The following is a 27,923-nucleotide window of genomic DNA, read 5'->3' on the forward strand; positions in this document are numbered from 1 at the left end:
ATGCACCACGTGCCATGTGAAGCTTAAGTTACTCTTGTTGGCAAAGCATCAGAAACTATTTCAATCTCTTCTAACTGAAACTTATCCTTACTTCAGCTGCAGCCAGTGATGTCACCTCCATCAGGTTGACTGCTCGGAAAGCAAACACAGCAGCTGCCAGGACTGAAAGAAAATGCCCAATATTTAAGTTGCTGACCTGTTAATTGGTGGTTAGAATTAATCTTGATGTGAAATAGCAATTGTCACTCCCTTCAGTTATTATTTTGATTCTGAAGAATAATATGCAATGGATGGCTGTGTTTGAGTTTCTTTGGCCATTCTTTAAAATGGACAGGTAAAACAGAACATTCTTTCAGAAAAGTCTGAGTGAAAATGCTTGAGTTTAGGATGACTAGCTTTTGACAAGGTGATTTACAATTAGTTAATTTCTAAGCCAATAATTTTAATGTATTTAAATAGCAATATTTCAGTTGTGAATATTATATAACATTTGAAAATGTTAATTTCTTTTGTACTATCTTATATCTCTCTACATAGCTGTTCCATTTACAAATGGAACCAAAATCTTTTCTATTCACCTACTTCATATTTAAAAACTGACTCAACTGGAGACATATGTCTGTCTTCTTCAGAACTCTCATCTTAAACCTTGCATAAATCTTAGGACATTATTTCCTTTATAAAAAGTAAGTACAAAACTTTCAAAGTATCTTAAAAGACAGGACTTTGAAAGAAGAAATCCAGCAAAACTGGGGGAACTCTCAGTTGCTCTAAGTACTGAAGAAGTACTTGCCATAAATGAGTAACAAGTATCTTGTGTTTTGTGAAAGGTGATGAACTCATTTATTGTTACCACTGAAGCTGGGAGAACATCCCATATTCTGTTCAGATAGCGCTTAGCATTTTTGTGCTATCATAAAAACAAATTACCTCACATATTTTTGTTAGAGATGCAGTATTTATGCAATTCTAGTTTTCTAAAAGTTATACTTTTTGACATGTATGTAATCTGCTTTCAGCATTCAAAGAGCAACTATTTTCTTCTTTTCACAAAATACATTGAAGGTAACATGTATTTGCCTTACATCCAACTGGACTTGACCTGTTTTGTAAAAATAATTCTATTACCAGCAAGAATTTCTAGAGAGTTGTATCCCAGGATTCTGTCCCACAGAAGCAAGAGCTGATCTGTAGCTAAATAACCAGAAAATGCTCGTACCATCCATTTAAATGAAATTCGTAGCCTGCAAACAAATGATAAACAACAGTTACTATATTTCTGTTTCCCATAATGACCAGACAGATCCTCTATAAATTGAAAATATTTCATTATTCTTCTGCATTTCTCTTCCAGGAAGAATAGCCATTTTCTCTTGCTCCATTAATAATCAATATTTTCCTTTGCAACAGCCATCAGAAAACTATTTAGCATCTCATTTGACAAAGTACTAATATCATTAAAATATTCTGGCCAAACAATCACATTAGAGAAATCCTCAGCTATTATCACCCCCAGTATTTCATCCTTTCTGCTATTATGATGGATACCAATTACAATAGCAAGATTTTCAGGTTCTATTGCACCAGGTGCCATGAATACACTATAGAATGACAGCCTCTTCCTCTCTCTCCCCTTCCAGTAGCTTCTGCTGTAACAAACATATTTTTGTGTCTCTGTCCCCTAGGAAATAAATCACTTAGTTCCATCAGATGACATGAATAACTGAAACTTAGCTGAATAATGCAGCATTTCTCGTAGAGCAATTATCCTCTCTTTTCCACAGAGCATACAGAAGAAATGCACAAAGCACATACATGCAGCTTAGACAAAGGACTACAACTGATTTTCAAGGAAAAATGGCACATTGAGGTTTGCCCTTTTGAATTATTTCCCATATCTTTTAAATTAAAATACTGCAGAACAGCATTTTCAGAACAATGAATCTGCAATATTCGTAGGAAATCTGAAAGAAGTACTTACGGCTGAGCCCCAATTTCTCGAAGGTGATAAAAGAGCTGGGGTAGATGAGTTTGTAGAAGAGTCTCAAACAGCAAACACAATGATACAATGCCCTAATAAAATAAGATCATATCCTGAATACTAACACTCATTCTGTCAAATCTGAGAAAACAGTATCAGCTTGTAAGTATGCATGAATTTTTAATTCAAGTAACAAAACACTGTTAGTGATATAGTCAGCTCAGGTAAGCAGGGCACAAGTAGCTCTAATGCCTTCAGTCACTAAAGCCTTGCTCCTACAATTCTATGTATGTATTAGCAACATAATATATTTTGATAGTCCCTTTCAGCTGTCAGTTACTTACAGTATTTGTATGGCAGAGTCTAAGTACTTTGTGGGTTATTATAATATGACCTACTTGAAATATTCACACTTCGATGAAATAGAACTCAGTTACAACTATATATACACTAAAAAACAGGTGATGTGATAAATAATATATCTCTGATAACTAGAAACAAAATAGCAATGAGGATAATTACAAAAAGTGAAATGTAAACACATTTTTAAATTTCTTTTTAAAATTGCCATGAAAATTGATAGAATCCTGTCTGACTGGTTTCCCTGCTATTAATGACTGAAAGCATAATGCACGGCCTTGAAATAGTATATTAAGGAAAGGATTTTCTTTTAACCAGGAAATGTTTTCAAAAAGTAATATAACTATTCAGCACTTTGTGAAGGAAAAAAAAATTATTTACTATGCTTTATTCCTCAAAAATATAGGATAAATCAACTTTTACAATTGTCTTCCATTCAAGACAGCTAGTCCTGGTCATAAACATAACCAAATTATTTAAATTCATCTAATAGTGCTAAAAAGCATGTGCTGTCACACAAAGATACTTGAGTTAAAGAAACAGACATTAACTTGATATCACTGAAACAATATCTGTATATATATATGAGACTATATTTCAGTTCCTCTACCCCAGAAAATATTTGTATGTACTTACATGTCATTAATTAAAAAGAAAGTGAATATGCATTTATGTGACTTCTTGAACTGAGGAACCTGTTACATAAAAGACTTGACTCAAAAAAAACCCCCACACCCTCATAAAATGAGAACTGTACTATTTTAAAGTACATGATAGCCTATACGAAAGACTAACACTGATACTGAGAACAAAAATATCCAAACTGGAGTTACATAAATATTTTTTTTTCCAAGATTGCCTGAAATATTTCATTATATTTAAAAGGATACATTTCAATCACATAGAAAATCATTGTATATTATTGTTCCATAGCAAACAGAACATCAAGTGAGTGGCTTTTAATTCCTAATGAACTTACAGAGGGATGAGAAGAGATGGAATGGAGTCTGAAGAAAAAACGCACATACATCTCACGGAATATCTGATACAATTTGGAAGGTTCATGGTACAGAAAACAAAGTGGAGCAACTGAAAGGATAAAAGAATTATAATTGACCCAACACTGTGAACTGCTAAAAAAGTTCAATGATTAAGTGCATGAAGTATGAGGAAGAAACAAGTAATTTGTAGTAGTACAGTTTACAAACACAATACTAAAACAATTGTTTAGAAAGAAATATTTTAAAATAGAGTTTACCATTTGACGTAAAAAGTTAAGAAAGGGAGTACAATGCATTCTAGGTAATAGTTCTATATATTTCAAGAATCTAAACTAATTAGAACCTGCTTACTACAGTGCTGACTTCCAAAGTATAAGAAATACGCTTTAAGGTTAGCTTCTCTGGCGTGTAGGGCAACAATATGTTGAACAGTGCAAGTTTTTGATTCAACTATCTATAATTTCCAATGTGCCCTTGGGCTACTGACCATCTCTGAGTTGGTTCCCCATTTGTAAGACCAGAATAAGTTTACTGCTTGAAGATGGGCGTTGTGAAAATGAAAATATTAAAAAAATAGCTTTTGGTTGTCACAATAACATCACATAAGTATGACAGACTGATAGAGACCTGTTTATTTCTTATAAGATCTGAATACCATGGACATTTGGTAGTTTACTGTTTAGAAGTCTTCTAGTAAACCTGATTGAAAATAAGAGTTGGCTACATTTGTAAAGCAGTAGTTCTCAAACTCTTTTTCCATCAGTCCTTTTTTTTCTTTTTGTAAAAGTCTAGCATATAGATAAAACTATTGTAAGCACAAACATAATCAGTTCTCTCCGATAGCTACTCCATTCATTCAAAGCACGTTTCACAGACAGCTGTTCAATATACATTTCTGTAAACAACCTTTTTATCTATTCACTTATCACATCTACTACTTCATTTTACAGGTGCATTCATTCCAGATGACAGCTTACATTTTAACACACTCAGTCTCTATCTCTACATTCACCTTCCCTTCCAGTTTTATTTACACAAAGCTAGGAAGATGGATACATTTGTCTGCATACATATGTATACATATGCACATAGATATATGTATATTTATATATATATGGGTGTATGCACGTGTGAATTCATTTTCATATACATATATCAGAGAAGGTGGCTTAATAGAAAATACTGGCATATGTCTATGGGAGGCGGGGTGCTAAGGTAGGGTGAGATGTTCACAGAAATGTGTATTTACGTAGGGGTAAGGAAAGCAGAGGGTGTTACTAGTGTGTACGTTTTTAATGATTGAAGATGGAGGTGGAAGACTTTGCAGCATGCATATGTATGTAAGGGCCAGGAGGATAACAGAACAGTGCCAACAGTTGGCACCCTACAAGTGTATGCATGCAAACACACAGAAGTGTACAGGATATACATAACACCCCAGATACTTCCTCCTACAGCAGCGTAGCATGGAATACACAGAATGCTCCGCTCGGTCCCAGCTACCGTACCCACAGCCTGAAGCTACACTACTGTGTTTCTGCTGCCTGGCTTTTCAGCTTCCCTCCTTTTCACAACCAGCATATTTTGAGTCCTTGGAAAGAGAGAGGACAGAAGGGAGGGAAGAAGCTCACACCCAGTTTGAGAGACACTGTTCTCAAGGGCAGAGTAAAATCCAAACATTTTGAAAAGCGGTTTCATGCAGAAAAAGTTAAAACCTCTTAGTGAGCACCTAAGGAAGAGTTTTTATCTAAGCTGTTATTTACGTCAAAGACTTACTTTGACTTTACTTCAAAGATTCCCTACTCAGGTTGAAATTTGCATTTCATATTTAAATTGTCTGATTTTAATGATTGTGTGATCATTAAACTGTATTATTAGCAAAACATACCATTTCAAGTATAATCTTAAAAACTTCTTGCCTTGTGCTGCCACAAACACCTTTGATAAATCAAAGGAAAAGCAGTCTCATATTGTTGGAGTCTCTCTGCACTAGCTGCCTTGTTAACATCCAAGAACCGAGGTGATTTTTCTGCTCTTTTCCTAGAAATCTTGTTGATATTCGAGCTTTCCTCTGTGCAGTAAAGTAACAATCATTCTATTATTTAATGCTCCTTTAACATATCTTCTAGGCAAATGGATACAGCAACAGGCCTTTAACATAATTCATGTTTTTATGGTCTACTCAGAAGTGAAACACAAGAAAAGAACACACTGTCAACAGACTTCATCCCTCTATTCATACACATTAAGATGTATAGCTCAGCTATTAGCTCTCAAAGAAGCAACTCCCATATGGTAGCAAGCTGTAATATAAGTAAATAGAAACAGCTTGGAATTTTTAAAATTATATACAATAGTCTTCATATACAAAGAAACAGAATACACACATTTAAAAGTTGAAGAAAAGTACATACAGCTTTAAACTGCAATATGATAAAAAAGCAGTCCTGAGATTTTAACAGTTTATGAGAGTCACACTTACCATACATAGAAAAGCCATGAAAAGGAATTACACCTACAAAACAAAAATATTTTTTTTGTTCTTTTATATTTCTTTTTATCCATGTAAAAAAAAAAAAAGTATTTTTTTTTGTCAAGTTTATAAATAATATTCTGCCTACCACAGGAATAAAATATTTTCTTGTTACAACACGCGCAATTTTAGATCTCAATCTTCTAAATATTTAAGTACAGGAACTGTATCACTTACTCCAGTACAACAACATACTTAAACACATGCTATAGTTGCTAGAAAGCCAAGTAAAGTTCTGTTTCCAGGCAGTTACTACATATAAGCTTTGCTGAAATCAGAACGTAATTTCAGATAAATGACAACGCGTAAATGTCATGCACTGACAAGGAGGGAGCAGGAAAAGAGGAGGCCAAGACCTCTAGTAATTGATGTAGTACTCAGATAAAACATTTAGAGGACTTTGCAGTTGTATCATGACAGTTCTCTCCTCCTTTCCAGCTGAACTTAGCTCCCATTCACTTATTTTCACATAGGACCAGTAAAAGGGAGCTGCTTTGGCAAAATGTCACAAGGACAACACTTCATAGCTACAAAGCTGCAAAGAACTGCAGGGAGAAAAATGGAAGGAAGAGGAACAAAACTGTGGTACAACTGACACCACTGGAACACGGAAGACATAAAAGACAAGGCCAGAGACACAGATTTAAGATTGGTGACATAAGGCCTTGAAAGTAAGAGCAGAGAGCTTGACCTTAAAATACAAACACAGTGCAAAAACCAGGAAAGGACTCAAAAGACAGGGATTGAAATGGTCAAAATAAGAGCTGAAAAAAAGAATTTTATTAACTGAAATAACAACTACAGTAATAATACTAACTTAAAATTATATAATTAGTTATGTCTGAATTTTAAAAATGAACACAAATTTTGAAAGGAAAAGACTTTAAGGTGTGGTTTGTTGAGTACTGAAAAGCTGAGGGTCAGACAGTTTCAGCATGTGTCATTCAGATCCCCTCAGTGGTGATGCAAGATTGGAACACAAGCTGCTGCACCAGAAATTGTTTTCCTTCTCCTTCCCACACACATAGACAAACTCTATATGTAACTACTAACACGAGGCTGAATATGGTTTTGGAGTAGCTTCAGTCCAGCTTACTTCTTTAAATTAAGGAGTTTTGCAGAATAACAGCAAAACATAATTTGTAATAGAAAAACAAGTTATCACGTATTTGAGAAAAAAAGCAAGCCTGTATCTTTTCAATCTACCACTAGAGGAGGCAATAGTATAATTCTTACCATTTGGAGGATAGAAAACAGCATATTCTTCCATTCCAAGTTTTCCTGTGAATCATCAAACCACAATTAAACTGTGATTAAATTGTTAAAAGGTGTAAAGCTTTAAATGAAAAAGGTAGATTCTAAGCTACAATTATACAAATAATAATTAATTATGTTATTGACCATTTGATGCTGTCTAAAATAAGCAAGCAATGCAATAGGATAGGTACAGTGTCAGATATAAAACTAAAATGCAGCACCAATAAGGGAGGATGACAAAACAGCAAAAGGAAGATTTCAGCAATGCTATCTCACAGAGATTTCTTTGGGTCTGTCTTAGGAGATGTAAAGGTATTTGCTGCAGATCTTGAAGGCAGTGAAGCTCTATGAGGGGATAAGGTTAAGGGGATAAGGCTGCCATGATGTGGCATACTGACTTGGGGACAGGAAAGGCATTTAAAAAGATATAAAAACAGATAAAAAACGTTCAAGGCTTCACTAAGCCTGCAACAGAAAGGAAGATGGACATTTTTATTTTTCCTTTCAATAGGTTGCTTGTTGTAATCTGGAAGGAGAGTATTTTTAGCATGAAGCACGTCTTGGAAAATTAGCCAAAAATAGGACCTACGAGCCTTTTGGATTTACAGTGCACAGGTTCAGCAGAGATTTAGATTTCAACAACTTAATTCCCCAGATTTACATAGGAATAAGTAGTATGTTCTCTATAGCTGTGTTTCTGGGCTGCCATGGTTCTGTGCCTGAAGTGAGACCTGGGATCCCACTGCTGTTCTGCTGTCAGGTGAGCCCTTTGTTTCAAGGTAAAGAAAACTTCCTAATTCAGTTAAAGAGAAATAAAAGATCTACAAAGCAATAAAGGGGGAAGAAAAAAATTAGAAAACAAACATTGCCTCTAATGACATAAGAAGCGGCAAGATGAAAAATGTCAGCAGAGATCCCATTCAAAAAATGTATTTGGCATGGGGATCATGTTTGGCTAAGTACACTGACATGAGTGACTAAGGAAGAAAATGGGAACACAGAAGGTAAAGGTACACAGAAAAAAAAAAAATAGTGATTGGATGGCTGAATGATTCAAGAAGGAAGAAAAAATTAGGAACCGCTGAGTAAAGCCAAGTGAGGATCTAAGAAGCAAGGAAACAGAGTCCAGAGGTATGGCATTAGAAGCTGGCAGAAAAGGCAAGTGGACTGAACCAATAAATTTAATATCATTGAGAAATAAGACTCACATGATAACTTAAGCCAAAGAACACCCAAAAGTAAGCTAACACTCTGGAAGATGTCATGCTTTGAAAAAAATCAGTATAAGCCTGTCTGGTAGAGCTCTACTCTCCCAGACCTTTGAACAGAGCCCACAGTTCTTCAGCAACATGTTCTGCTCCTGTCTACAAATATCTGCAAAACTCACTGCTCTGGGAAGATAACATCCTACCATCACTTCCAGTTGCTAAAGTTATTGAAGTTGCAGAGGACAATGTCGTGTATTTAAATTTCTAGCTCTGATGAAGATAGGTGTTGTCAAAATTTTACCATATTGTGATAGTTGTGTCCTTAAATTATTTTGGTAAAAGAATAGAGAATTATATACAGAAAACTACAGTAAAAGAAAAACATTGCAATCTGGCCTTCATGTGATCGGCCACTAAATATCATAACAGAATCTGTGCAGATGTCAACTGAATACATTAAGTCTTTATTACTGTTCTTTTAAATGTAGTCTACTAGGTGTAATGAACATAAAGCAAATTCACATACTGTATTACTCCAGCAGTCAACAAAAATCTATATAAGCTTTTTTAAAACAATTCCTTTTACCTTGTATGTATGATTTGGGTGGGGTGGCACTACTGTAAGTAAAATGCTCCAATACAGATGTATCTCGGGAAAAACAGAGTAATACCTGTAGAAAAGACAGCATATGAAAATCAGCTAATTAGCACCTATTAGATACTATTGAAGAGAGCTAATATGATTGAAAGCTCTTGACCAACTTAATTTACTTTCCTGTTCAAATTTCCAGGCTCGCTTTGAACTCGCTCTCATTTTACCTTCACATTCATTTGTTGTCAGTAAAATATCCCTGTTCTCCAACCCTCCTCTCTGCCTCACAGCACAGGTTTATCCCCTTCTGGCCACATCATTAGTGACTGTGCGTGCAACTGGCTGCTTTGATGTTTATTAAGTTATTTTTCTATTCAGTTACTGAATAGAAATGACTTGGGGAAGTCCTAGTAAGTGAAGAAGCAAACAAAACGTTTTCATTTTCACACGTGCAGTTCCAGAAGACTGATCCTTACATTAGCTTTCATTCCCAGGAGCTTTACAGAATGCTTCCATGACATTCAGTTCTTTCAAAAAGCACAGATTATAATGTTCACTTCGTACCCGTAAGTTCTGAAACATACATTGAATTTTGTAAAATATATTCGTATTTTTTATTGTTTAAATAAATGAAATATCTAGTATTTACAGCAATTGAGAAGAAAATTCAATACTAAAATCATTGCTAGAAAAAAAGTTAACAATAAAGAATCTCATCCTATATGCAGTTGTAAAAAATGTAATAACTAGTATTGTACTTGAAAACGTTTATGTTTTCATGCAATGAAAGACTGCACTGTCAAGAATGTACACAAGAGGGCAGAAGTAAGACAGACGCCAACTTGCTGCTGACTTTTTTGCATAGTTAAACCCTATCTGCTCCTGTAGATTTTAAGTTTGTTTGTTTGTTTGTTTGTTTTAACTGTGGTCAAGGTGCACAAGGTTGAAATGTTTTAGATGGTGTTTAAATACATAATTTATCGTGAATAAAAATTAACGGATTATTCCTTCCACTAATTATTGTAAAATTTTGCAGATAGCAGCATTTATCAAAAGGAAACATGCAAAAACCAAAACACTATGACATCTGAACATCATTGCTTTTTAAAAATTTTTGATGGAAAGCAGGTCATATTTGGAGATGTCTTCCTCTTTTGAACCTCTAAACTATTTTTCAGATACAAACACCTTTTAAAAAATAGATAGTTTCTTTATCTCTAACAGTTTAAGCTAAATATTATTTTTGCGCAATACACAGTCATTTTCATAGCTGCCAAAATATAGCTGACAATAACAATACACAGGCAAACGTACTTCTCTGTATATGTTAACTGAGGTAAAAGAAAAAGAAATTAATCTAAAAAGGACATAAATTATGTTTGCTCATATGGGAAAGAATGTAACCTTAATTTGAGGCCCCCTTTTTTAGGAATACAGTGTCCAGTACCAGTATCTGGAAGTCTTTAAATTAAGACTATGCACCTTTATAAGAGATAGACTCTAGCTCAAAAATAAGCTATGACTATATCTAAAAACTGCACATAGGCACAAACCCTTTTTATGTCCAGAAATGTTTGGCACACTACTGGATATTTATAATCAAAACTGAAAAGAAAATTACTGAATTCCAAGAATGGAGAAAAGGAAAAAAATAAAGCAAAAGCTTTTATCAAAAGTAAATTACTATATTAAAAGTAATTGTATTCTATTTCAATAGTAATAAAGAAGTCATAAAACCATGTAAACTTTGGGATAAAGAAAGGAAAGATATTAAAGGAAATAAACTACATTTTTTCAGTGTTCTTCCCAACAAGGATTGAATGCTACTAAAGAGGTACCAATAATCCAACCAAATATCCTTATTGTTATTTTATGCCCAAATTTTCTGGTTTTGATGGATGCTTCATCTGTTAAGTCATACACAGACAAATGCCACACTCTGCTCAATGACGTGGAAAACTTAGCGGCAGTAACTAGTCATGAAAAAAAACCCACAACGCCAGTGCAAACATAGAAATAATTTATCTGGTTTAAACTAACTTTTTCATTACCTATTTTATTTAGCCAATATTTAATTCCAGTTATCATATGAAATTAACAAATAATATTTCATATCAGAGTGACTCATACTGCAAAATATTTCCAGGGGCCACAGAACAAAATCATTTGGCAGCAAAGCATCTGCAAATTAGGTTGAAAGATAAAATTATCAAGGAAAATGGATAACTTTCTTCTAGAAAAGAGTCTGAAGAATACCATAAAGTACCAAACAAGACTAGAGCAACTAATAATTAGAAGTTTGAGATATTCTTTGCCTCAAAGTCTTGCAGTAAAACTAGGCAGTTCATTTTTCAAAGATTTTTAGTGACTCTCCTTCAAATTACTAAGGATAGTTCAGTCTGTTTTATGATTTTCATTCTGCAATCCTTCTTTTAGTCAACAGAGATAGATAAAAAATTAAAATAATCAACTCTGCTATATATTGGGAATGATGAAAAAAATATATTTCTGATGGTCTTAGTACAAAAGTTTATACTGTATTAATGTATTTAAATGTATTATACTGTTCATATTCCTTCATAGATTATAATCCTGTGTTGACTGGAACTGTCAGTTAATGATTAATTAAGATGCCTTAGTAGTCTATATAATGAATGAAGTGGAAATAAGAATGAGATTTTCATATCCCATGATGAAGAGATGTTACAATAATGAAGATCATCTTTGACCCTTAAATCAAGAAAAACTTCTACATGTAAATATCTTAGTAAATAAATACAAATATTTGAGTTGGTTTTGTGTAGTCACTTTTCAAATTTTAATTAAAAAAACAAATTCAGATACAGATCTTAATATTGGAACTATTTTTAAGTAAAAAGGCTATAACTTCATGAGGTTATAATTTTAAGTATTTATGTTTAAATGCTTTTTATGCTAAAATATTGTACATAGACATAATTGCTTAAATATGCTTAAATGGTAACGCATCTTTTTTATACCTGTATGGACTAAGCAGCATTAAGGACAGTTTCTTCCTTAGTTAAACTACTAGCAGTTTTACGTATTACTATCAAAGAAGAAATAATTTGGTTTCACATAGCTTGAAACCAAAACATTAAGCAAGTCTAACCTATTAGATGTGACTAATGAAACTGAAATCACTGTGAAAATCGTAAGTTTGCTGCATGACATTTATATTGACACTGCAATCAACTACACATTAGGAAATTCATAAATGTAATCTCCTCTATTTAAGGGCATTTGACAGGCAGCAACAAAGATAATTCGTTACAAATTAGCTGGGTTCCCCATTGCTAGAAGCAGCCTTGAAATGGGAGTAATCCTAAAAGTAACCATACATATCACTACCTTATTCAGAATCAATGTCTTAAATTTAAAAATATGTCAATACAATATCTTTTATGCTTATTGCAGTAGGTCACTGTAAATCAGTATTATTTTTCTTTTTTAAACTGGAACCCCTGAGAATATACTTCTCAAGTCTTTGTATGCCACAGCTGTTAATAATTTTATTATTACAAAGCTGGAAAGGGGAAGAATATGGCTGACTATGTATTTTCTGGCTTACAGCACTGGAAAGAAAGTGTGCAGGGTCCTTCAGAGTAGGAGTTTTAGAAGCCTGTCCTGCTTAGTCTGTTTCAATGTCCAAGATTAACTTACAGTATTGTCATTCAGAAGGGAAAGTATATATAATGCAGCAAACAGATGCTGTCTAGGGTCCCACCGTACTCTGCCTACACATGAAACAGAAAGGCTGTCCTTACTCCAAAGATGACATAATCCCACAGGAGTATACTTTTTAGCTTTTCTGAGAAAAAAATAGTTACATACCTGATATAAATAATCCTCAAATACAAAATAGTAGTCATCATTGCTTGCTGTCAGCTTTACATCCTGTAATATAAAAATACAGCAGTTTGAAGCCAAAAGACACTTTTTCAGGCTGCTGTAGAAGCAGAACTTAACATAGTGGTAGAAGACACTGTTTCATCATTGAATCGTCAAAGAGCTGTAGTTAAGCATATACTCCATATTTAAAAAAATAAAAAAATCTATATTAACTTGATGATTAAAATATTCAGACTTGAAACTTGAAATGGAAGCATTCGGATCCCAGTGCTTTCTTCCTTGCAAAACCAGTTATTTCTTCAAATGAAGTTACCATTTCTTTAAGCCTTAACAGCTCAACTCAAACAAATGTCTTACACAAGAACCAATGCAAGCACAAGGAGAGAGTTTACAATAAGAAATTCACAGTAATTATTCTTACACTCCCTAAAATCACACCACCTAACATTTTCTATGTTAAAAAAACAAGGTACTGGTGTGATGAGTATATAAATAACTTAATCAGTGCTTAGTGAATCACTTACTTTGTAAATCAAGCTGTCCACTAGAAGGTCGTGCTGAATCACATTAGACTTAAGCTGTTCATAATACAAGATATCCTAAAATTAAAAATATTAACATCATCAGTTTAAGATACAACTTTGATTTATATTTAAACTAACCAAGCCAATTTTTAACAATTAGAAAAAAAAAAACCTCAAGAAAAATCATATGCATATATTCATCTGAAAAACCCACTGCATAAGTTACGCAGCATTCTATCACTGTTCATTCTAGCTTAAGCCCTAAGCAATGAGGCAGATATTTGAGACTTTATAAAATTACCTCCCCTACAGATAATTAATAAAATGAGAATGAAGGAACTAATTCAAAGCAAAGATCTGTATCTTCCAACCTTTGGGTGTCTACAGCTCAAACCTTTTCAATGCTCAAAATAATTATGTTTCTTCCTTTGTTTCCCTCTATTTTCATGCACCTCTCCATTATAGGTTCTGTCGTATCTTGTTGCATTAGTGAGTTGCTGCAAATATTTGATATTAATCTAATACAAATTGCTAAAAAATATCTTTTAAAAAAAAAGATGAAATGATAAATATATTTAAAAATCTTGTGAAGAATACGAAGAACTCGGACCTTTTTAAAAATCTCAATTATTTGCTGAATGCCTACAGAACATATACAAGGGTGAAACAATGGGGAGGTATCAGAACAAACACTTCTCTGCTTTTGCTTATTCTATCCCTTTCTTCTTAGGGAGAGATTACAATGGAAAAAAAATATATATAATTCCTAAATCCCTAAATACCTCTCTGTCATTACGCCTACAACTGAATACCACAGTTTCCAGTGGATTTGGAATAAATTTACAAACTAAATCAGCAGTCCCGAAGCTCCTTTTCACTGCACAAAACTATTTTGACTTCAACATGTCTCTACAGGCACCACACAAATGCTTGTATATTCCAAGTTTTGCATAGTATTTACTGCCAATTTATTTGCAAAAAAAAAGTAAATCTGGAGTAAAGATTTAAAGAACAAATAGGAAGTAAGACGAAATTTTGAGAAGGAGAGAATAAGAAAAAAAAGTGAAGACAAGGCTAGGGAACACTGTAACTGTTCTTTGTACTAATCCAAAACTGACAAGTGGTGAATATTATACACTTAGAAATTACTAGAATTAATACATTATTAGACTGTTAAGTTGAAATGAGGACAAAAGATGTATTTATTAAGTACTGATAACTACCACTGGGGAAATATTTACATTGTTCTTTCTGAGAAATAAAAAGGGGAGGTATAAATAGTACACTATTTCTCTATGAAGGATCACAAATATTTACTACATGTAAATTAATTGCAGTATGAATGCATCACTCCTTAAGAGCTACAAAAAATACTGTAATAGACAAGTCACAATTTTAAAGTATCGATACTGTAGGCTAATTAAGTGTAACACTGCCAAATGAATAACGTCTAAAGTTTTTTTTGTCATCTCAAATGACTGTATATATTAGAACAGAAGGAGCTAATAAAAAAACCTCCTCTTCTTTTTCATGCTAAGCAGATTCCATCATTAACTATTCTGTTGTACATGGAAGTACTCCTGCATAAGAAATGGTACAATGAAACTCATGGCTAGAAGGGTACTAGATAATGCAACTACTAATCTCTTGTAACTTGGGAGAGAGATTCTAATAATCTCATGGTTTCCTGTTACCATTTCCTAGTGTTTCATTCTCTAGAATTGCCTTGTACAATTGTTAAAGGCTGTTTGGAAGTGGGAGAAGAAAGTGGTATGAAGGAAGAGAGTAATCTTGCTACACACATATAGAGCACTTTACAGTTATATGCAGAAACAAATTTTCTTCTTAAAATACTTTCACCTGAGGTTACACGGTGGATTCAAGTCACAAGTTAACATTATCACTAGTCTAGTATTTTGTACTAACCTTTTCCTTCCTGAATTAGGAAGTCATTCCATTATGTTTCACATTGCCTTACAAGAGTCCATTTTCCTGTCATTATTAAAATATTATTGTAAGTCCACAACTAAAAAGTTGTAATCACTTAGTGATCTGGCATGCAAAGAATGACTTAACTGAATGTATGAAGAACAGATTTCCATACAAGAAAAAAATATTCATAAATTATCCTCTACTGTACTGACATCATGAGTTTAGAGTGCTAGTTTTAGTGCAGTTTTGTTTACGGCATCATACTGAACTATGATTGTTATGTTATTAATTTCTAAAATGTTTACCAGCTTCCTATGCCTTAATTCAACTGCATTATTAATCAAAGTGCAAAGAACTATGTTAATTGCAATTACATATAAATTATGGTTTAGTATAACCAGTGAACAGTATTTTCCACAGAAGAAAAACAAAAAACTGCTGAAAGACATTTAAATTAAATAGATTTAATCAGAACAGAGTATTTGATATTTGTTAATCCAGAATGACACATATATTTAAAACATTTTGTAAAATTTCTTTTTGTTTTAGCAAAGGAATCAATAAAGCTGAAGTATAGAAACTTTCCATTTCCCACTCTTCAGATTTGTGTACCAATTTTAAAAAAGAATCTACTTCTTAGAATATAGGGCAAATATTGCCTGAGTTTTGAATCTCAACAGAGATTTGAATCACTTAGCCTTAACCAACAGCATGAACAATATCTGAAATATATATCCTTCCCAAAGTTCCTCCTTAATTTGTTTTAATTGGTGTAAATATTTCAAGCACTTGAAAAAGTGTTAAGAATAAACAACTTGATGTGAGCACTGTCTTAAAAGAAAGAACAACTGTGCTCAGATTCTTCAGCAACTCACAGAAACAGAATGGAAGTTCTTTATAATTCAGTTGAATACCTTCCTCAGTATGATTTAAAGTAGAAAGGGTAAACAGTTTATCACCTTTTCTTTTTTCATAAATAATAGTTTCTCCTTTGCTTTTACAAAAATCCACTGAGTCAACTTGGTCATTTCTCAGAAAATAAAACACCGCTTGCTGTTGCTGTTATAATTGCAGCATGACCTAAAATTTCAAGAACTCAAAACTCTACTCTGAAAAAATTAATAGCAAATTTACATTGCAAATATTAGCAAAGTAAAACAACACTTAAGTATTTTAACAGTTCAATAACCAGAAGGCAAAGCTGTCCACCTCAACTAGAACTCATGAGAAAAAGTTTGTGAAACAAATCAGAAATTATTAAAAAGGGACTTGCGATGCAAAACCAATCATAACCATTCTAGGAATACCAAGTTTAACTCATTACTTGTCATTCACTTTCTCTTAAATTACGATTGTTGTGATGCAAAATGAAAACAGGTCTTGGGAATCAAATGAGTTTTTTTAGACACAACTTGACCACAAGTAGATCCTGCCCAGGCCTCTTAGTAAGACAAGAGGCTTGAGATTCATGCTGTATTCATAAATTTACTCCTTATATCTGACAACTGACTACTACCAAGTGTCAGGAGTGTCCAAAAGTGCGGTAGGTTTCCTAGCCTAAAATGTTTTCACCTACAAACCCCAAATCTTACCATTTTCATCTGATATAACCCTTCTTCTCTGTCTGCCAAATCTTAATGTAACCTTGATTTATAAACTTTTTACTTTTTTAAAAACATGTTGCATTTTTATATAGACCATAGCTTTTCTCAAAATAATATATATTTTTTTTATACTGCACCTCCAAACATGCTCATCTTTCCAAGCTGAGACAAAGTACATTTCATGATTGCAGTGGCCACACCTCTTGACCTTACGAAGCCACATACCAAAATCTCCACCGAAAAACCTCATACTGTATCCACCTGAGAGCATAAGGAAAAGGCAGCTCTGACAGTAACTCACAGGCAAGAGAGAACAGTATCTTTCAGCAGTACCCAGCAAAGCTAGTTTAAGCAGAATCTGGTGATTCACTTGCTTTGAAATTAATGTTTGGATTACTCAGCAGCCTCTGTGCAGGCACAGCCCGTCTGTGGCCTATCATGAAATCCCTAGCATAGGAGCTGCACTCTCACTGCTGAACTCTAGGTAGCTCATGATTCATTGTTAGGTTACTCTCATCATTTGATTGCATCATCTATACTTGCCTCTCAAATTTAATACAAGAAATGGGTGGGTGAAGCATAGAACTAGGAATCTGAAGAAAGACTGACATTGGGGTGTCTGGAAAGGAGATTCCAAGATTTGTGAGAATTGGATGAAGCCTAAAGAAGGGCAACTAGCATTAATTAGGTGAGCTGTAGATTTTGGACCAGAAGTAACAGAAACAAGTACAAACCAAAAAAATTAAACATTACCTCAAGAGTACATCCTTTTCCAGTCAAAGATGACGACAGTGCATTACTGCTACTGGCTTCTCTGCTGTTTGAATGGTGCAGTGGGTACCTTCAGCTACTGATCCTACTCTAAATAACCCTACTGATAAGGCATGAGTTACATCATGCTCCATTATGAACTTACAACCTCACCTATTTATTATTTATTAATTATTTATTAAGTTTTTAAACTTAGGAAATTATATTCAGTAAAAGTTGTCGTAAAGCAAAACATTACTAATTTCTGCATGCTGGAATTTTCAGAATCAAGATTGATTTACCACCCATTAACTTAAAAAAAAATAGAGAAAGAATAGCCTAATGAACAATTTTTTTTTAAGCATGGCTTGACTAGCATGCAGTGAATAAACAATAGGGTAACACATTGAATAGAAGGAATAAAAAAAAAATTAAATGGATTCTTAGTAAGTGTGTCATCCATTTTGTACAAACAACGAGGCAGACTTCCCACAGGAAAAACTGTGATTGGGTGATTCAAGATGATATGAGAATATATATAAATATACAGCAAATTAGACTGTTTGCACAGACAATATTAACTGTGACACTGTTCAGCTTTTAAACATTTGACTTTGCAACCTTAAAAATGCTCTTTTAACACAGTTTCTCTAAAATGTATTGTTAGAAATGAAAACCAATAAACAATTCATTGCCAGGAAATGTGTTTACGCATTTCTAAATAATCCTGCATATAGAGCCTACAGTTTATGACTTTTACAATTACGATGCCAGACTGCTAGTATCATCCCTCGCTTGGCTGTATATTAGCTCTATACAGAGGCCCAGGTTTACTGAATAAAATTTTCCAAACAACAATATTGGATGCTAACACAGACAATGCTGCCAATACCAAACCCTCAATAATGTTGTACATTAAAGAAAGGAAATTCACAGTACTTATGAGTTTTTGATTCATAAAGCTATAAATGTAATAGACCCTAAACTGCAATTCAGAAATACTACAGCAAAAAAACCTCTGCAACCACATAGTTCAACTTCAGCAGAGAAATAGTACACAAGAGGTAGAGAAAAGAAGTGTTAGATAAAGCAATGAAGTCTATATGAAATACAGTAGACCATAAAACAGCTACATGTCTCTGAAAACTGCTTTTCTATACTTTACAAAAAATAAAGCCGTATATTCAGTATATGCAAGAAGAATGTCTCAGGGTGCTAGCATTCTGGCAGTAGTTACTTCTGGCAGCCTTACTTCTGCGAAACACTAGTAAATGCAATCCTTAAAATGAACTTCGGACATTCTGCTTATGACATAGCTATAGTAACCCATGGGCTATCCTACCTGATCTATGGGTAGTCTGCTAGGTCTCAGTCAGAAAGCCTATCCCTTTAGGGCATTTATAGTTTTAGTACCCAAAGTTCATAAAACAACTGTAACCTAGAGGCCAGTATAACAAATACTGTACTTTGCTATGCAAAAAGTGTCTTGGAAAATAAGATAAAAGGCTCCAACAGCTGTTACATTAGAAGACACAGTTTCAGTTTAGCGTGATAGAAAAACATTCATATGCACTTAGCTTAGATTATTTTCTCCAACATAGTATATCTTGTCCACAGACTTGATAATTTCAGTTATTTTTGAGAATGGAGGGTAGATTTTGTGTTTTACTGTTTTCCAATGCTTTCTCTCAACAATCTCAAAGTAGTGACAAATTCACGGCACATACACGAGTATTCATGATCAAACAGCTAATGTACTTTTCTCTAGCTTACCTAACAGTAAATTGAGTCAATACCCTCACAGCAGAGACTAACCCTTTGAGAATGTCTAAAATTCACACTTCACGCATAGTATAAACACATATTAAAACCAACTATAAACTCGAATTAACTTTTAAAGGGCCTAACAGTGTGGCTGACAAATATATTAATAAATAGACATAGCACCATATATGAAAACCTCGGATCACCTGAACAGTTTGTTCTACAGTATTTTGCTCATATATCTCTTAAAAAATTAGGGAAGAGTCTGAAAGACTTCATCACAGTAGTTTTTTTACAGGCACGTGTATATTTCCTATAAAATGTTTATCAGTTTCTGTGACAACTCAGTAGAGCATTTCTGTTTTGGAAAAAGATGACTAGAAGATACGTGCTTGCACTTTTGTGTTTTCACCTAATCTTCATACTTTACTCTAACTTTGCTCCTTACCTCTGGCTGATTAGAAATATTGAGAATGAGGGCCCACAGATCAGCTCGGAGCGCTGTCGGACATCCCTGACGAACATACTGTTGAGCTGCAGCACTATCTTGCTCTGCTAAAACTGTAAGAAACAAAGCAGGTAATGAACTGATGTAGCTTAAGACTTCCAAAGTTCATCAAATTATCAAGTACTTTAATGTTGAACTTTACAAACTGCTTTATCATGCTGTAAGCATTGCATTAGCTAATTGGGAGAATATCTAAAAGGTCTAGTTTCCACAACGCAATTTTGAAGTGGTTCCCTGGGAAACAAGGCAATTGGTATTAATAAGCAAGGCTGTACTACCTTCTGTCATAAACCAGCACCCAGTATGTATCCTCTCAGAATGTACCTATGACTATATCAAGGCTAGTTGCACTAGTAGGCTGGCATCAAGTGGAACAAGCAGCTGTATATAGCCACAAAATAATCCTGTTTAACTATGAGTGGTATCTCAGTTCAAATAGGAAACGGCCACTCGTTGTGGTTTTTTTGTCTCCCCTATTTTTATGTTAACTATATGAATATCAACTATCCTAATATCTTCACAGGGGACAAGAATTTTCCACGACAGAGTGAACTGTCATGTTCTTTCCTTATTCGTATACATACTGCGGAGGACAAAGATTTTCTTTCTCAAAAGATTTTGTTTTTCCTTCAGATTGACATAAAACACACACTCTAACGTGGACAGGTTTGGCTAGATAGGTCAGTGTTGGAAACTTTAAGCTACTTTGTCACATGGCCTTCATCCTGAATACAGTACTGTACATATCTTAGAGCAGATTATCTCATTCCTTACTTAAATCTATAAACTTGAAAGACAATGATCTTTAGCTATCCTAATCTGGTAGAAGTGTTTTTTCCAATTAAGGTTATGTGATTAACTGTACCCTCATACCTGAAATGTCTTTCACAACAGAGAGAGAGTTAGGAGAATATTTCTGTAAGATTATTTAGACATTAGATTGGTGTTGTGCTGATACTCAGAGGTTTCCAAATCTGTATCCTCTGATTTTTCTTAAGTCTCTCAGAAGCAACTTGCTTTTCTAAATTTCACTAAATTAGATATTCACAATATCTGTCCTGACATGATTTAGATTTACAATTCCAAACCTCATCTTTCTATTTAATTGATTCCTTTCTCCTTCCCTCTGTTCTTAAATACCAGTCTGCCAATTTTCTGTTTAACTTGCATCTAACACAGATGGTGTGTGATCCTATTTCCCTAAATTAAGAGAGTAAAAAGAAAAAAAAAACATTCCTACGTTCCCCACAAAACTTTAGAAAAGATTGTGATTTATCTCAGCGTCCCTGAGTGTTTACCTTATTGTTTCTTACTGAGATACAAAATACTAAAAAGCATTTTTCCTATATACAAGATGAGTTTTACTAAATACAATAAAGAAAATTCCTCAGACTTGGCAATACATCTAATATAAAAGCAAAATCAATGTATCAGTGGCAACCAAAGTCACAACCCACACCCAAAAGAGCATGCAGTAAGATTCCCACTGAATGAATTGAGATTTCAGTTTATGGTCAAGACTTTTAACTAACATTTTCATAAAATTTTTGGTCTTTACATATAGGAAAAGCTAAGGCAATCTCTGTAATAGAGGCTGCTTTACACAGAGAACAGATGAGGAATGAAGAATTACATTGTGGAGTTGAATGACTGGCTCAGGAAGTCTGGATGGGGAATTTATTTAGAAGAACAGGAAAAGAACAGAGAGATGGATAGTACCCTAATGAGAGGATCTTGGATAAGAAAACAGATGATGAGGGGTAGGAGGAGGACCACAAAAGGAGAAGAAAGAAAGAAAGGTCACTGTTTCATTACTGCAACAAAAAAAAAAAAAAAGGGATGGAGGACTTCTGAGATGGTATTCACTATATTTTTTACTTTGATTATGATAATGTTTGTCAGGAATCACAAGAGGCAGTAAGGAGAAGATATTAATGGATTTCAAACATCCCTTGTACGTTTCTTCTATAAGCAAACTTGAGCTAATAAATTATCATTTATTTTATCTTTCCCTTTCTTTTGTAGGTTATTTCTTAATCTAAAAAGAAAAACAAAAAAAGACCAACAGAACTTCTTCAGAAAAAGGAGTATTACAGAAAAAGCAATACTTAGCAAGTTCTGGAAATGCAAATAACAATTAAAAAGACTCTGTTCCGATGTACAGGCAAAAACCCCATTACACTAATGAGAACTGTGTGTGCAAAGAAGAGAGTCCAGAGTCTTTTGATTTTAAAATGAAATTCAGTAGTGGCATAAGTTAAGTTACCACCCAAATATTATGTCTCTATGCTTCCTATTTCATTTTTAATGAAATATCTGTGGAGATACTTATCTGGTAGCTACTGGTAGACTGCAAATGCTTGCTTTTCTGTCTCTGTCTAAATTACAATGGTATTACTGACTGTTTCTGTCTAAATTATGATGGTATTACTGACAATGCTTTGCATTAGTCTGTCTAAATTGTTAAAATTCTAAAAGGTATATGTAATTGAGGTAGAAATTTAGTAAATGTAGTCCTAACTACTCACAGTTTATTACAGATGAAAACAGATCCATACCTTTCTGTCCAACACGTACATGTTCATTTTCAAAGAACTCTAGAAAATAAAGAAATAGAAAAGAATGGCAAAAATTAAACTGAAAAAGATACTCTAGCTAGTAATGTATTTTATATTTTACTACACAGCACTACATTCAGCTGATTTTTATTGCTAATGTCACTAAAAATTAACCTGCATCAGCATCAATGTTCTTTTTCAAAAAATTAAGAAATAATACTACAGAATTTTTTCTTGTCTGAAGGACACAAATGCCAAAGTAGCACTATACTGCACAAACCTAGACTTTCAATTAGTTAAGTTTCCATCTAAAAAGTAAAATCACATTATACTGTGATGTTTTCAATTTTTATACAGAAAGATCATTTTAAAACCTTTTTCTGTAGGAATAAATGCATACATGGAAAAAGCAGCAGAAATTATGCACTATTTAAGCTACTGAATATTAATATATAGATATTTTCTGTAAGCTTTTCTTAAATATAGTTATTTTAAATATGTTTGTATATATGCCTATCTGTCAGTTGGCTTAACATTTACTGATATTTTCTGTATTTTTGAGGACAGGCGATTTTGTTCTCTAGATCGTAAAGTGTTCAAACACACTGAAATTAACACATTTCCAACTTAAGGTGATGATTTTAAATCTTCTCCAAAGATGACCATTCATATTTGCAATGTTTCATATTATTAGCTATATTTTAATAAGAAAACCTCTCCAATCATAGTTACAGAATACATATTTATGGTTTATTATGGAAAAAATACACAAATTACTCGGTAATTGCAAAGTATGCTACTCATTAGTATTCTATTTTAATGACTGAAGCACAGCATTAGCTAACCAGGAGGCACTTGCGCTGAATCATCAATTCCCAACTGTCCTATATTTAAGCCTAGTTCACTGAAGTCTTCTTTCTGAAAAGAAACAAAACCATGAAACAGTAACTAATAATGTTTAATTCTCTAAATCACTAGAGATTTCTTCTAAAAGGCTTAATGCAAATATTTTCTAAACCAAACATAGTTCTTTAAATGCATATATGAAATACGAGCTCAGGTTTTTAAAGAGAAGAATCTTACATAAACTCTTACTCTAGTTTTAGTTACAGGCCCCAGTTTTCATGTCAACTATGAGCTACACCTGGATGTAATAAAGCAGTGAATAAAAAATTAGGTTAAAGGATATCTAATTCCCAGCTCTTTCCCAACCCAGGTGCAAGTTCTTCCCAGGTGCAAGTTTTTCTAGTAGTATAAAATCTTCAAGAGACTTATCAGTGAAGCATTAAGAATGCTCCTATTTTCCAATTATAATACTAGTACCCAAGCATTTCCTTTCATTTACAATCTGACAATAAAGGGATTTAAAATTAATTTGAGAAGAAAATAAGAAGCGAACTGATTGTCAGGTTATTGATCTTGTACAGCACCAAATAAAACTGTAGAATCAAGACAAACTACATATTTAAAGTTTTCTTGTATAGAAAAAAAATGAGTACATGAATAACATATAGAGATGTATTTCTGGCACAAATCAAAGCTGTTTGGCATAAAACTGAAACTTCCCTACTAGCAGATAATTTACTGTTTATGTTTTACTTTTCATTAAAAATGTTTTATCTTAAATTTTTTTATTCTCTGTGTTTTAACTATGTATTTAGAGTGATTTTCAGTTTCAAAAGGAGAAACTTATAGTGATACTGATTTTCTTCCTTATTGGTTAGAATCTTATTCATTAGCAAGGAAAAATAATTCTTACAGAAATCTCTTGTAAGAAAAAAAGCTACTTACCAATTCTGGAATATCTTTAACTTTTAGAGGAACTTGAATTAGGCCCAGATGATTCCTGAAACTAGGCTGTTCTCCATTTTCATAATTTGGGTTTCGAAGATTCATCAGTACCTTAAAAATGGTACCTCTGTCATTCCTTGCATGTATTCAGAAATTTATATTCACAACTCTTCTTAACATCATCAGTATTACAAACCGTATGTTCAGTATAAAACCATTTCCTGCAACTGTCATATATATAGGCCCAAATTATCAAATTTTCAAACATTTTCAAAATAAAAAGGAGCCAAATTTTTAAGGAAGCAAACATATTCTACTTTGAAAAGTAAGCTCAAATTATGAAATGAAAAAGAAGAAATAATTTTCGATATATAGAATTAAGTGCTGGCTACACAGTAATGTTTTAACTAAAATTCACTTCCTCATCAAAGCTATTTGAATGCCAGGAATATATTTCTGATGGCTACAATATCCAATATATTCTTCAGTAACACTTTTTTTTCTGAAAGAATTTTTATCCATATTCTTACATTGGCAATCCTATGTAGCTTTCAATCAAAGTGCTATATAATTTGCTACTAACATAATTTCTTACTAAATAATAATACACCAAAATTTCTTCTTTCATTTAAGAAAAAAAAAATTACAGAATTGAAAACCTAAAGTAAGGATGAAATTTAAGAGACAAGGAATCATAACATCAAGATAAGTAGCTTTGATCTATTAAGGAATTTACAGCCTCTTACATACTATTATTCCATAGGTATAGATTTTTATATTATAATGTTCAGCTGGCAAGGATTCTTTCTAATATGAGTTTCCAGCTCCAACAAAAATCTTCCACAACATCCTACTTCTACAATTCTCACTCCTGTAAGTATTCTAGTATCATATCAACTCACTGTCAGACATGTAAATTAAAAGACTAATGTAAGAAACTGCAAACTCTGGAAAAAAACAGTATAAAAAGAGTGACCTTGAGGGTCACTGGATAAGGCTAAAATGAAGACAGATTTGTTTACAGATTCAAGATTAAATACACCACTTGGCTTTTAGTACAGTGATGGAAAACAGAATAAATTAAAAATTTCCGATATTATTTTCACTAACTGAACAAGAGGAGCTTTTTAGAAATGTAATAAAATGGACAGAAAGTTTATTGTTGGATTCAGAAATGCATTCACAATTTATAACCATGAAACAATTTACACTTAAGTCAGATATACTATGAACTTCCTCTACCACTACAAAAGACATTCCACTAAACTTCCACTGAATCACACTGAAATATTAATACATTAATTCTGACTGATAATTCAGTATTAATTTCTAGGTTTTATTCTGTAAATTAAGAGGCCATCTTAAGTCTATAATTCTACACTGCTGTCATGCTCTAGACCATTTGTTTCCTGTATAAATCATAGGATATACAGATACTGATTTTTTAAATTTTATTTTCAATCACATTTTAATCCAGAATCTCCTGCTGTGTCACCATTAAATTCAGTGTCATCAACGATGTTTATTGTTCACCATCCATGCCTAGGCACAGGTGGTAAAATAAATTCTGCTCTACTGAGATGTTCTGTGCTGGAATCATACAAAATTATGAGTAATACTGTAATTTCTGACTTTACAGATTCAGCAGTCACCATCTTTTTAATAGTTTGGTTTGATTACAGACAAAAGCTGTCAAATTCCACACAGTTCAGTTTCAATTTGATTCTTCACAGTCTTTATAGATGACCTACAATTTCAAGTGCATACAGGTCTACTATCTACCACCGAACAGTCTACCAGCTTCACACATTGTGATTTATAAGCTTAATGATTTATGAAATCAGTTGGAGAATTGCTCTCAGAGCAAAACTGTTAGCTCCAAACTGGTTGCTCTTTGGAGAAAGAGAAGTTTACCACAAGTACAATTTAAAAATGCAGTTAAAAAAAGAGACAATAGCATTTTGTTTTGTAAACAAAACATGGAGTCATAAAAACCATGCCATATTTCACTTGCTATAAAGGTCAAATAGCCTGAAATACACTTAATTATTTTTCCCACTTCACATAAAAGACTAACGGATGCAAGTCAATGGCTGAGTCATTGTTTCACAAATGCTTACCTCAAGAAAATCTTTAGGTGCATAAACAGGCCTGAAGAGACTTAAATCTGAAATAAGATTTAAATGATGCTATCTTAAAACCAAGAGATGATAAAACCGTACCTGTAACACACTCTCACAATTTCAGTAACGTATTAGAGCAAAGATTAACATAACCTTATCACAGATATCATGGCTACAACCAGCACATACTTTCCAAGATTACGCTACTGTTAGTGCCTTAGCTTTGTAAATCCCAAAGTAAACAGTAGTCACAGGAAGCTTTTTACTTATTCCACCTAAGCCTTTAGATCAAACCAGTCTTAGACATGGGAGAGGTATGTATTCAAATAGGGTTGGTTTTTTTATTGTGTTTTTTTTTTTTTGTAAATAGCATAGATTGCTGAATTAAATGTACTACTGTAAAATAAAAAATAGGAACCAGTCATTAAAAAAAATCCTGTGAAAAGCATGTGCCACTGCAGTGGTGGTACTGCAATACAAAGTAGTACCTTTGCAAAATCATTTCTTTTAAGGAACCCGGATATGAACTAAGGCAGTTAGCCTTGCTCTTTCAAAGGATAATATGACTGATTATTCTGTGCAAGTGTAATTTTTATCTTTTGTTAATAAAATGTCTGAGCTTAATTATCCACAGTTCTGAACATTTTCCTTCTATTAGCCTGAGCTTACACTAAGAGGAGCTATGCCCTAGGTGTGTAAGTCTCCAAAGCACATGAATGTGGAGCATTATATCATCGCCTCTCAATGATGATACAAAGTTAGTGCAATAATTTCAAATAAAATAACAACGAAATGAATATTTATTTATGCATAATGACACATTACCAGTGAGAAAAAAAAAAGAATGAAATCAGTTTACCTTGAAGTGATTACATTAATCTTTGCCTGATAAACAAGATGTATATGTCATTTTTCTATGTACAAAAATTTAATGTACATAAATTTAGTTGACCTTACCTGGCTCATCAGTTCCCATTTCATTCCATTTATTAAGCAGTTCTTTCTGTTCATTTACAGGCCTCTGAAAGGCACAAGAAAGTAACTCTTTTTTTTAACAGAATGAGTTAAAACATACATATTTCAAACACATAAATTAATATAACACTTCAAAAAACAAATTGCACTAGCAACACAAACTTATTTTGCTTAAAAATTATCCCTAGCCTGAAGGTATATTCTACTACAGAAAGTCCAAGTTCCAGTTTAGGGAAAAAAGGAGGCCATTAAATAGCTTAATTTCAGGCTATTTAGTAGTCAGTTTCATATTACTCCTCATTCCACAGTGCTGCTAGACTTTGTCATCAAACTCCTATCTCTGGCACAGTCGTGAAAAGCAAACACAGCTGCATCCTTTAGCTCATATGATGAACCATAGAGGTTCTGCTACCTGTCATAGATATAAAACAGGAGAAAGATAAAGAACAAAACATTCTAACATTATTTCCCAATTCCATGACCCTTAAAATTAAAGCCTCTAATTAATAAAAAAAACCCAAAACAAAATAGAGCAGAATGAATGACAAACAAAATCAGCAATGTACCAGTATCTCTCCTAAAGTACCAGTTC

At 33.3% G+C, this 27,923-nt stretch overlaps 1 protein-coding gene across 2 annotated transcripts in view; it reads right to left on the reverse strand.

The window, feature by feature from the left end:
- Nucleotides 1–27,923, reverse strand: part of TBC1D19 (TBC1 domain family member 19) — a 51,695-nt gene that overhangs the window by 1,326 nt on the left and 22,446 nt on the right. For both annotated transcript variants that reach the window (XM_086746635.1, XM_086746636.1), the window contains 15 exons: nucleotides 27,314–27,377; nucleotides 26,354–26,400; nucleotides 24,234–24,344; nucleotides 23,288–23,360; nucleotides 22,443–22,481; nucleotides 19,825–19,937; nucleotides 13,327–13,401; nucleotides 12,785–12,847; nucleotides 8,927–9,011; nucleotides 7,112–7,156; nucleotides 5,825–5,857; nucleotides 3,321–3,430; nucleotides 1,982–2,073; nucleotides 1,129–1,244; nucleotides 92–162 (listed from right to left, as the gene is read on the reverse strand). In XM_086746635.1, the coding sequence (XP_086602761.1) occupies nucleotides 92–162; nucleotides 1,129–1,244; nucleotides 1,982–2,073; nucleotides 3,321–3,430; nucleotides 5,825–5,857; nucleotides 7,112–7,156; nucleotides 8,927–9,011; nucleotides 12,785–12,847; nucleotides 13,327–13,401; nucleotides 19,825–19,937; nucleotides 22,443–22,481; nucleotides 23,288–23,360; nucleotides 24,234–24,344; nucleotides 26,354–26,400; nucleotides 27,314–27,377 (1,137 nt within the window). The remainder of the gene's footprint in view (nucleotides 1–91; nucleotides 163–1,128; nucleotides 1,245–1,981; nucleotides 2,074–3,320; nucleotides 3,431–5,824; nucleotides 5,858–7,111; nucleotides 7,157–8,926; nucleotides 9,012–12,784; nucleotides 12,848–13,326; nucleotides 13,402–19,824; nucleotides 19,938–22,442; nucleotides 22,482–23,287; nucleotides 23,361–24,233; nucleotides 24,345–26,353; nucleotides 26,401–27,313; nucleotides 27,378–27,923) is intronic.

Source organism: Chlamydotis macqueenii, chromosome 4 (assembly GCF_036417535.1).
Source record: "Chlamydotis macqueenii isolate bChlMac1 chromosome 4, bChlMac1.mat, whole genome shotgun sequence".
Lineage (NCBI taxonomy): Eukaryota > Metazoa > Chordata > Aves > Otidiformes > Otididae > Chlamydotis > Chlamydotis macqueenii.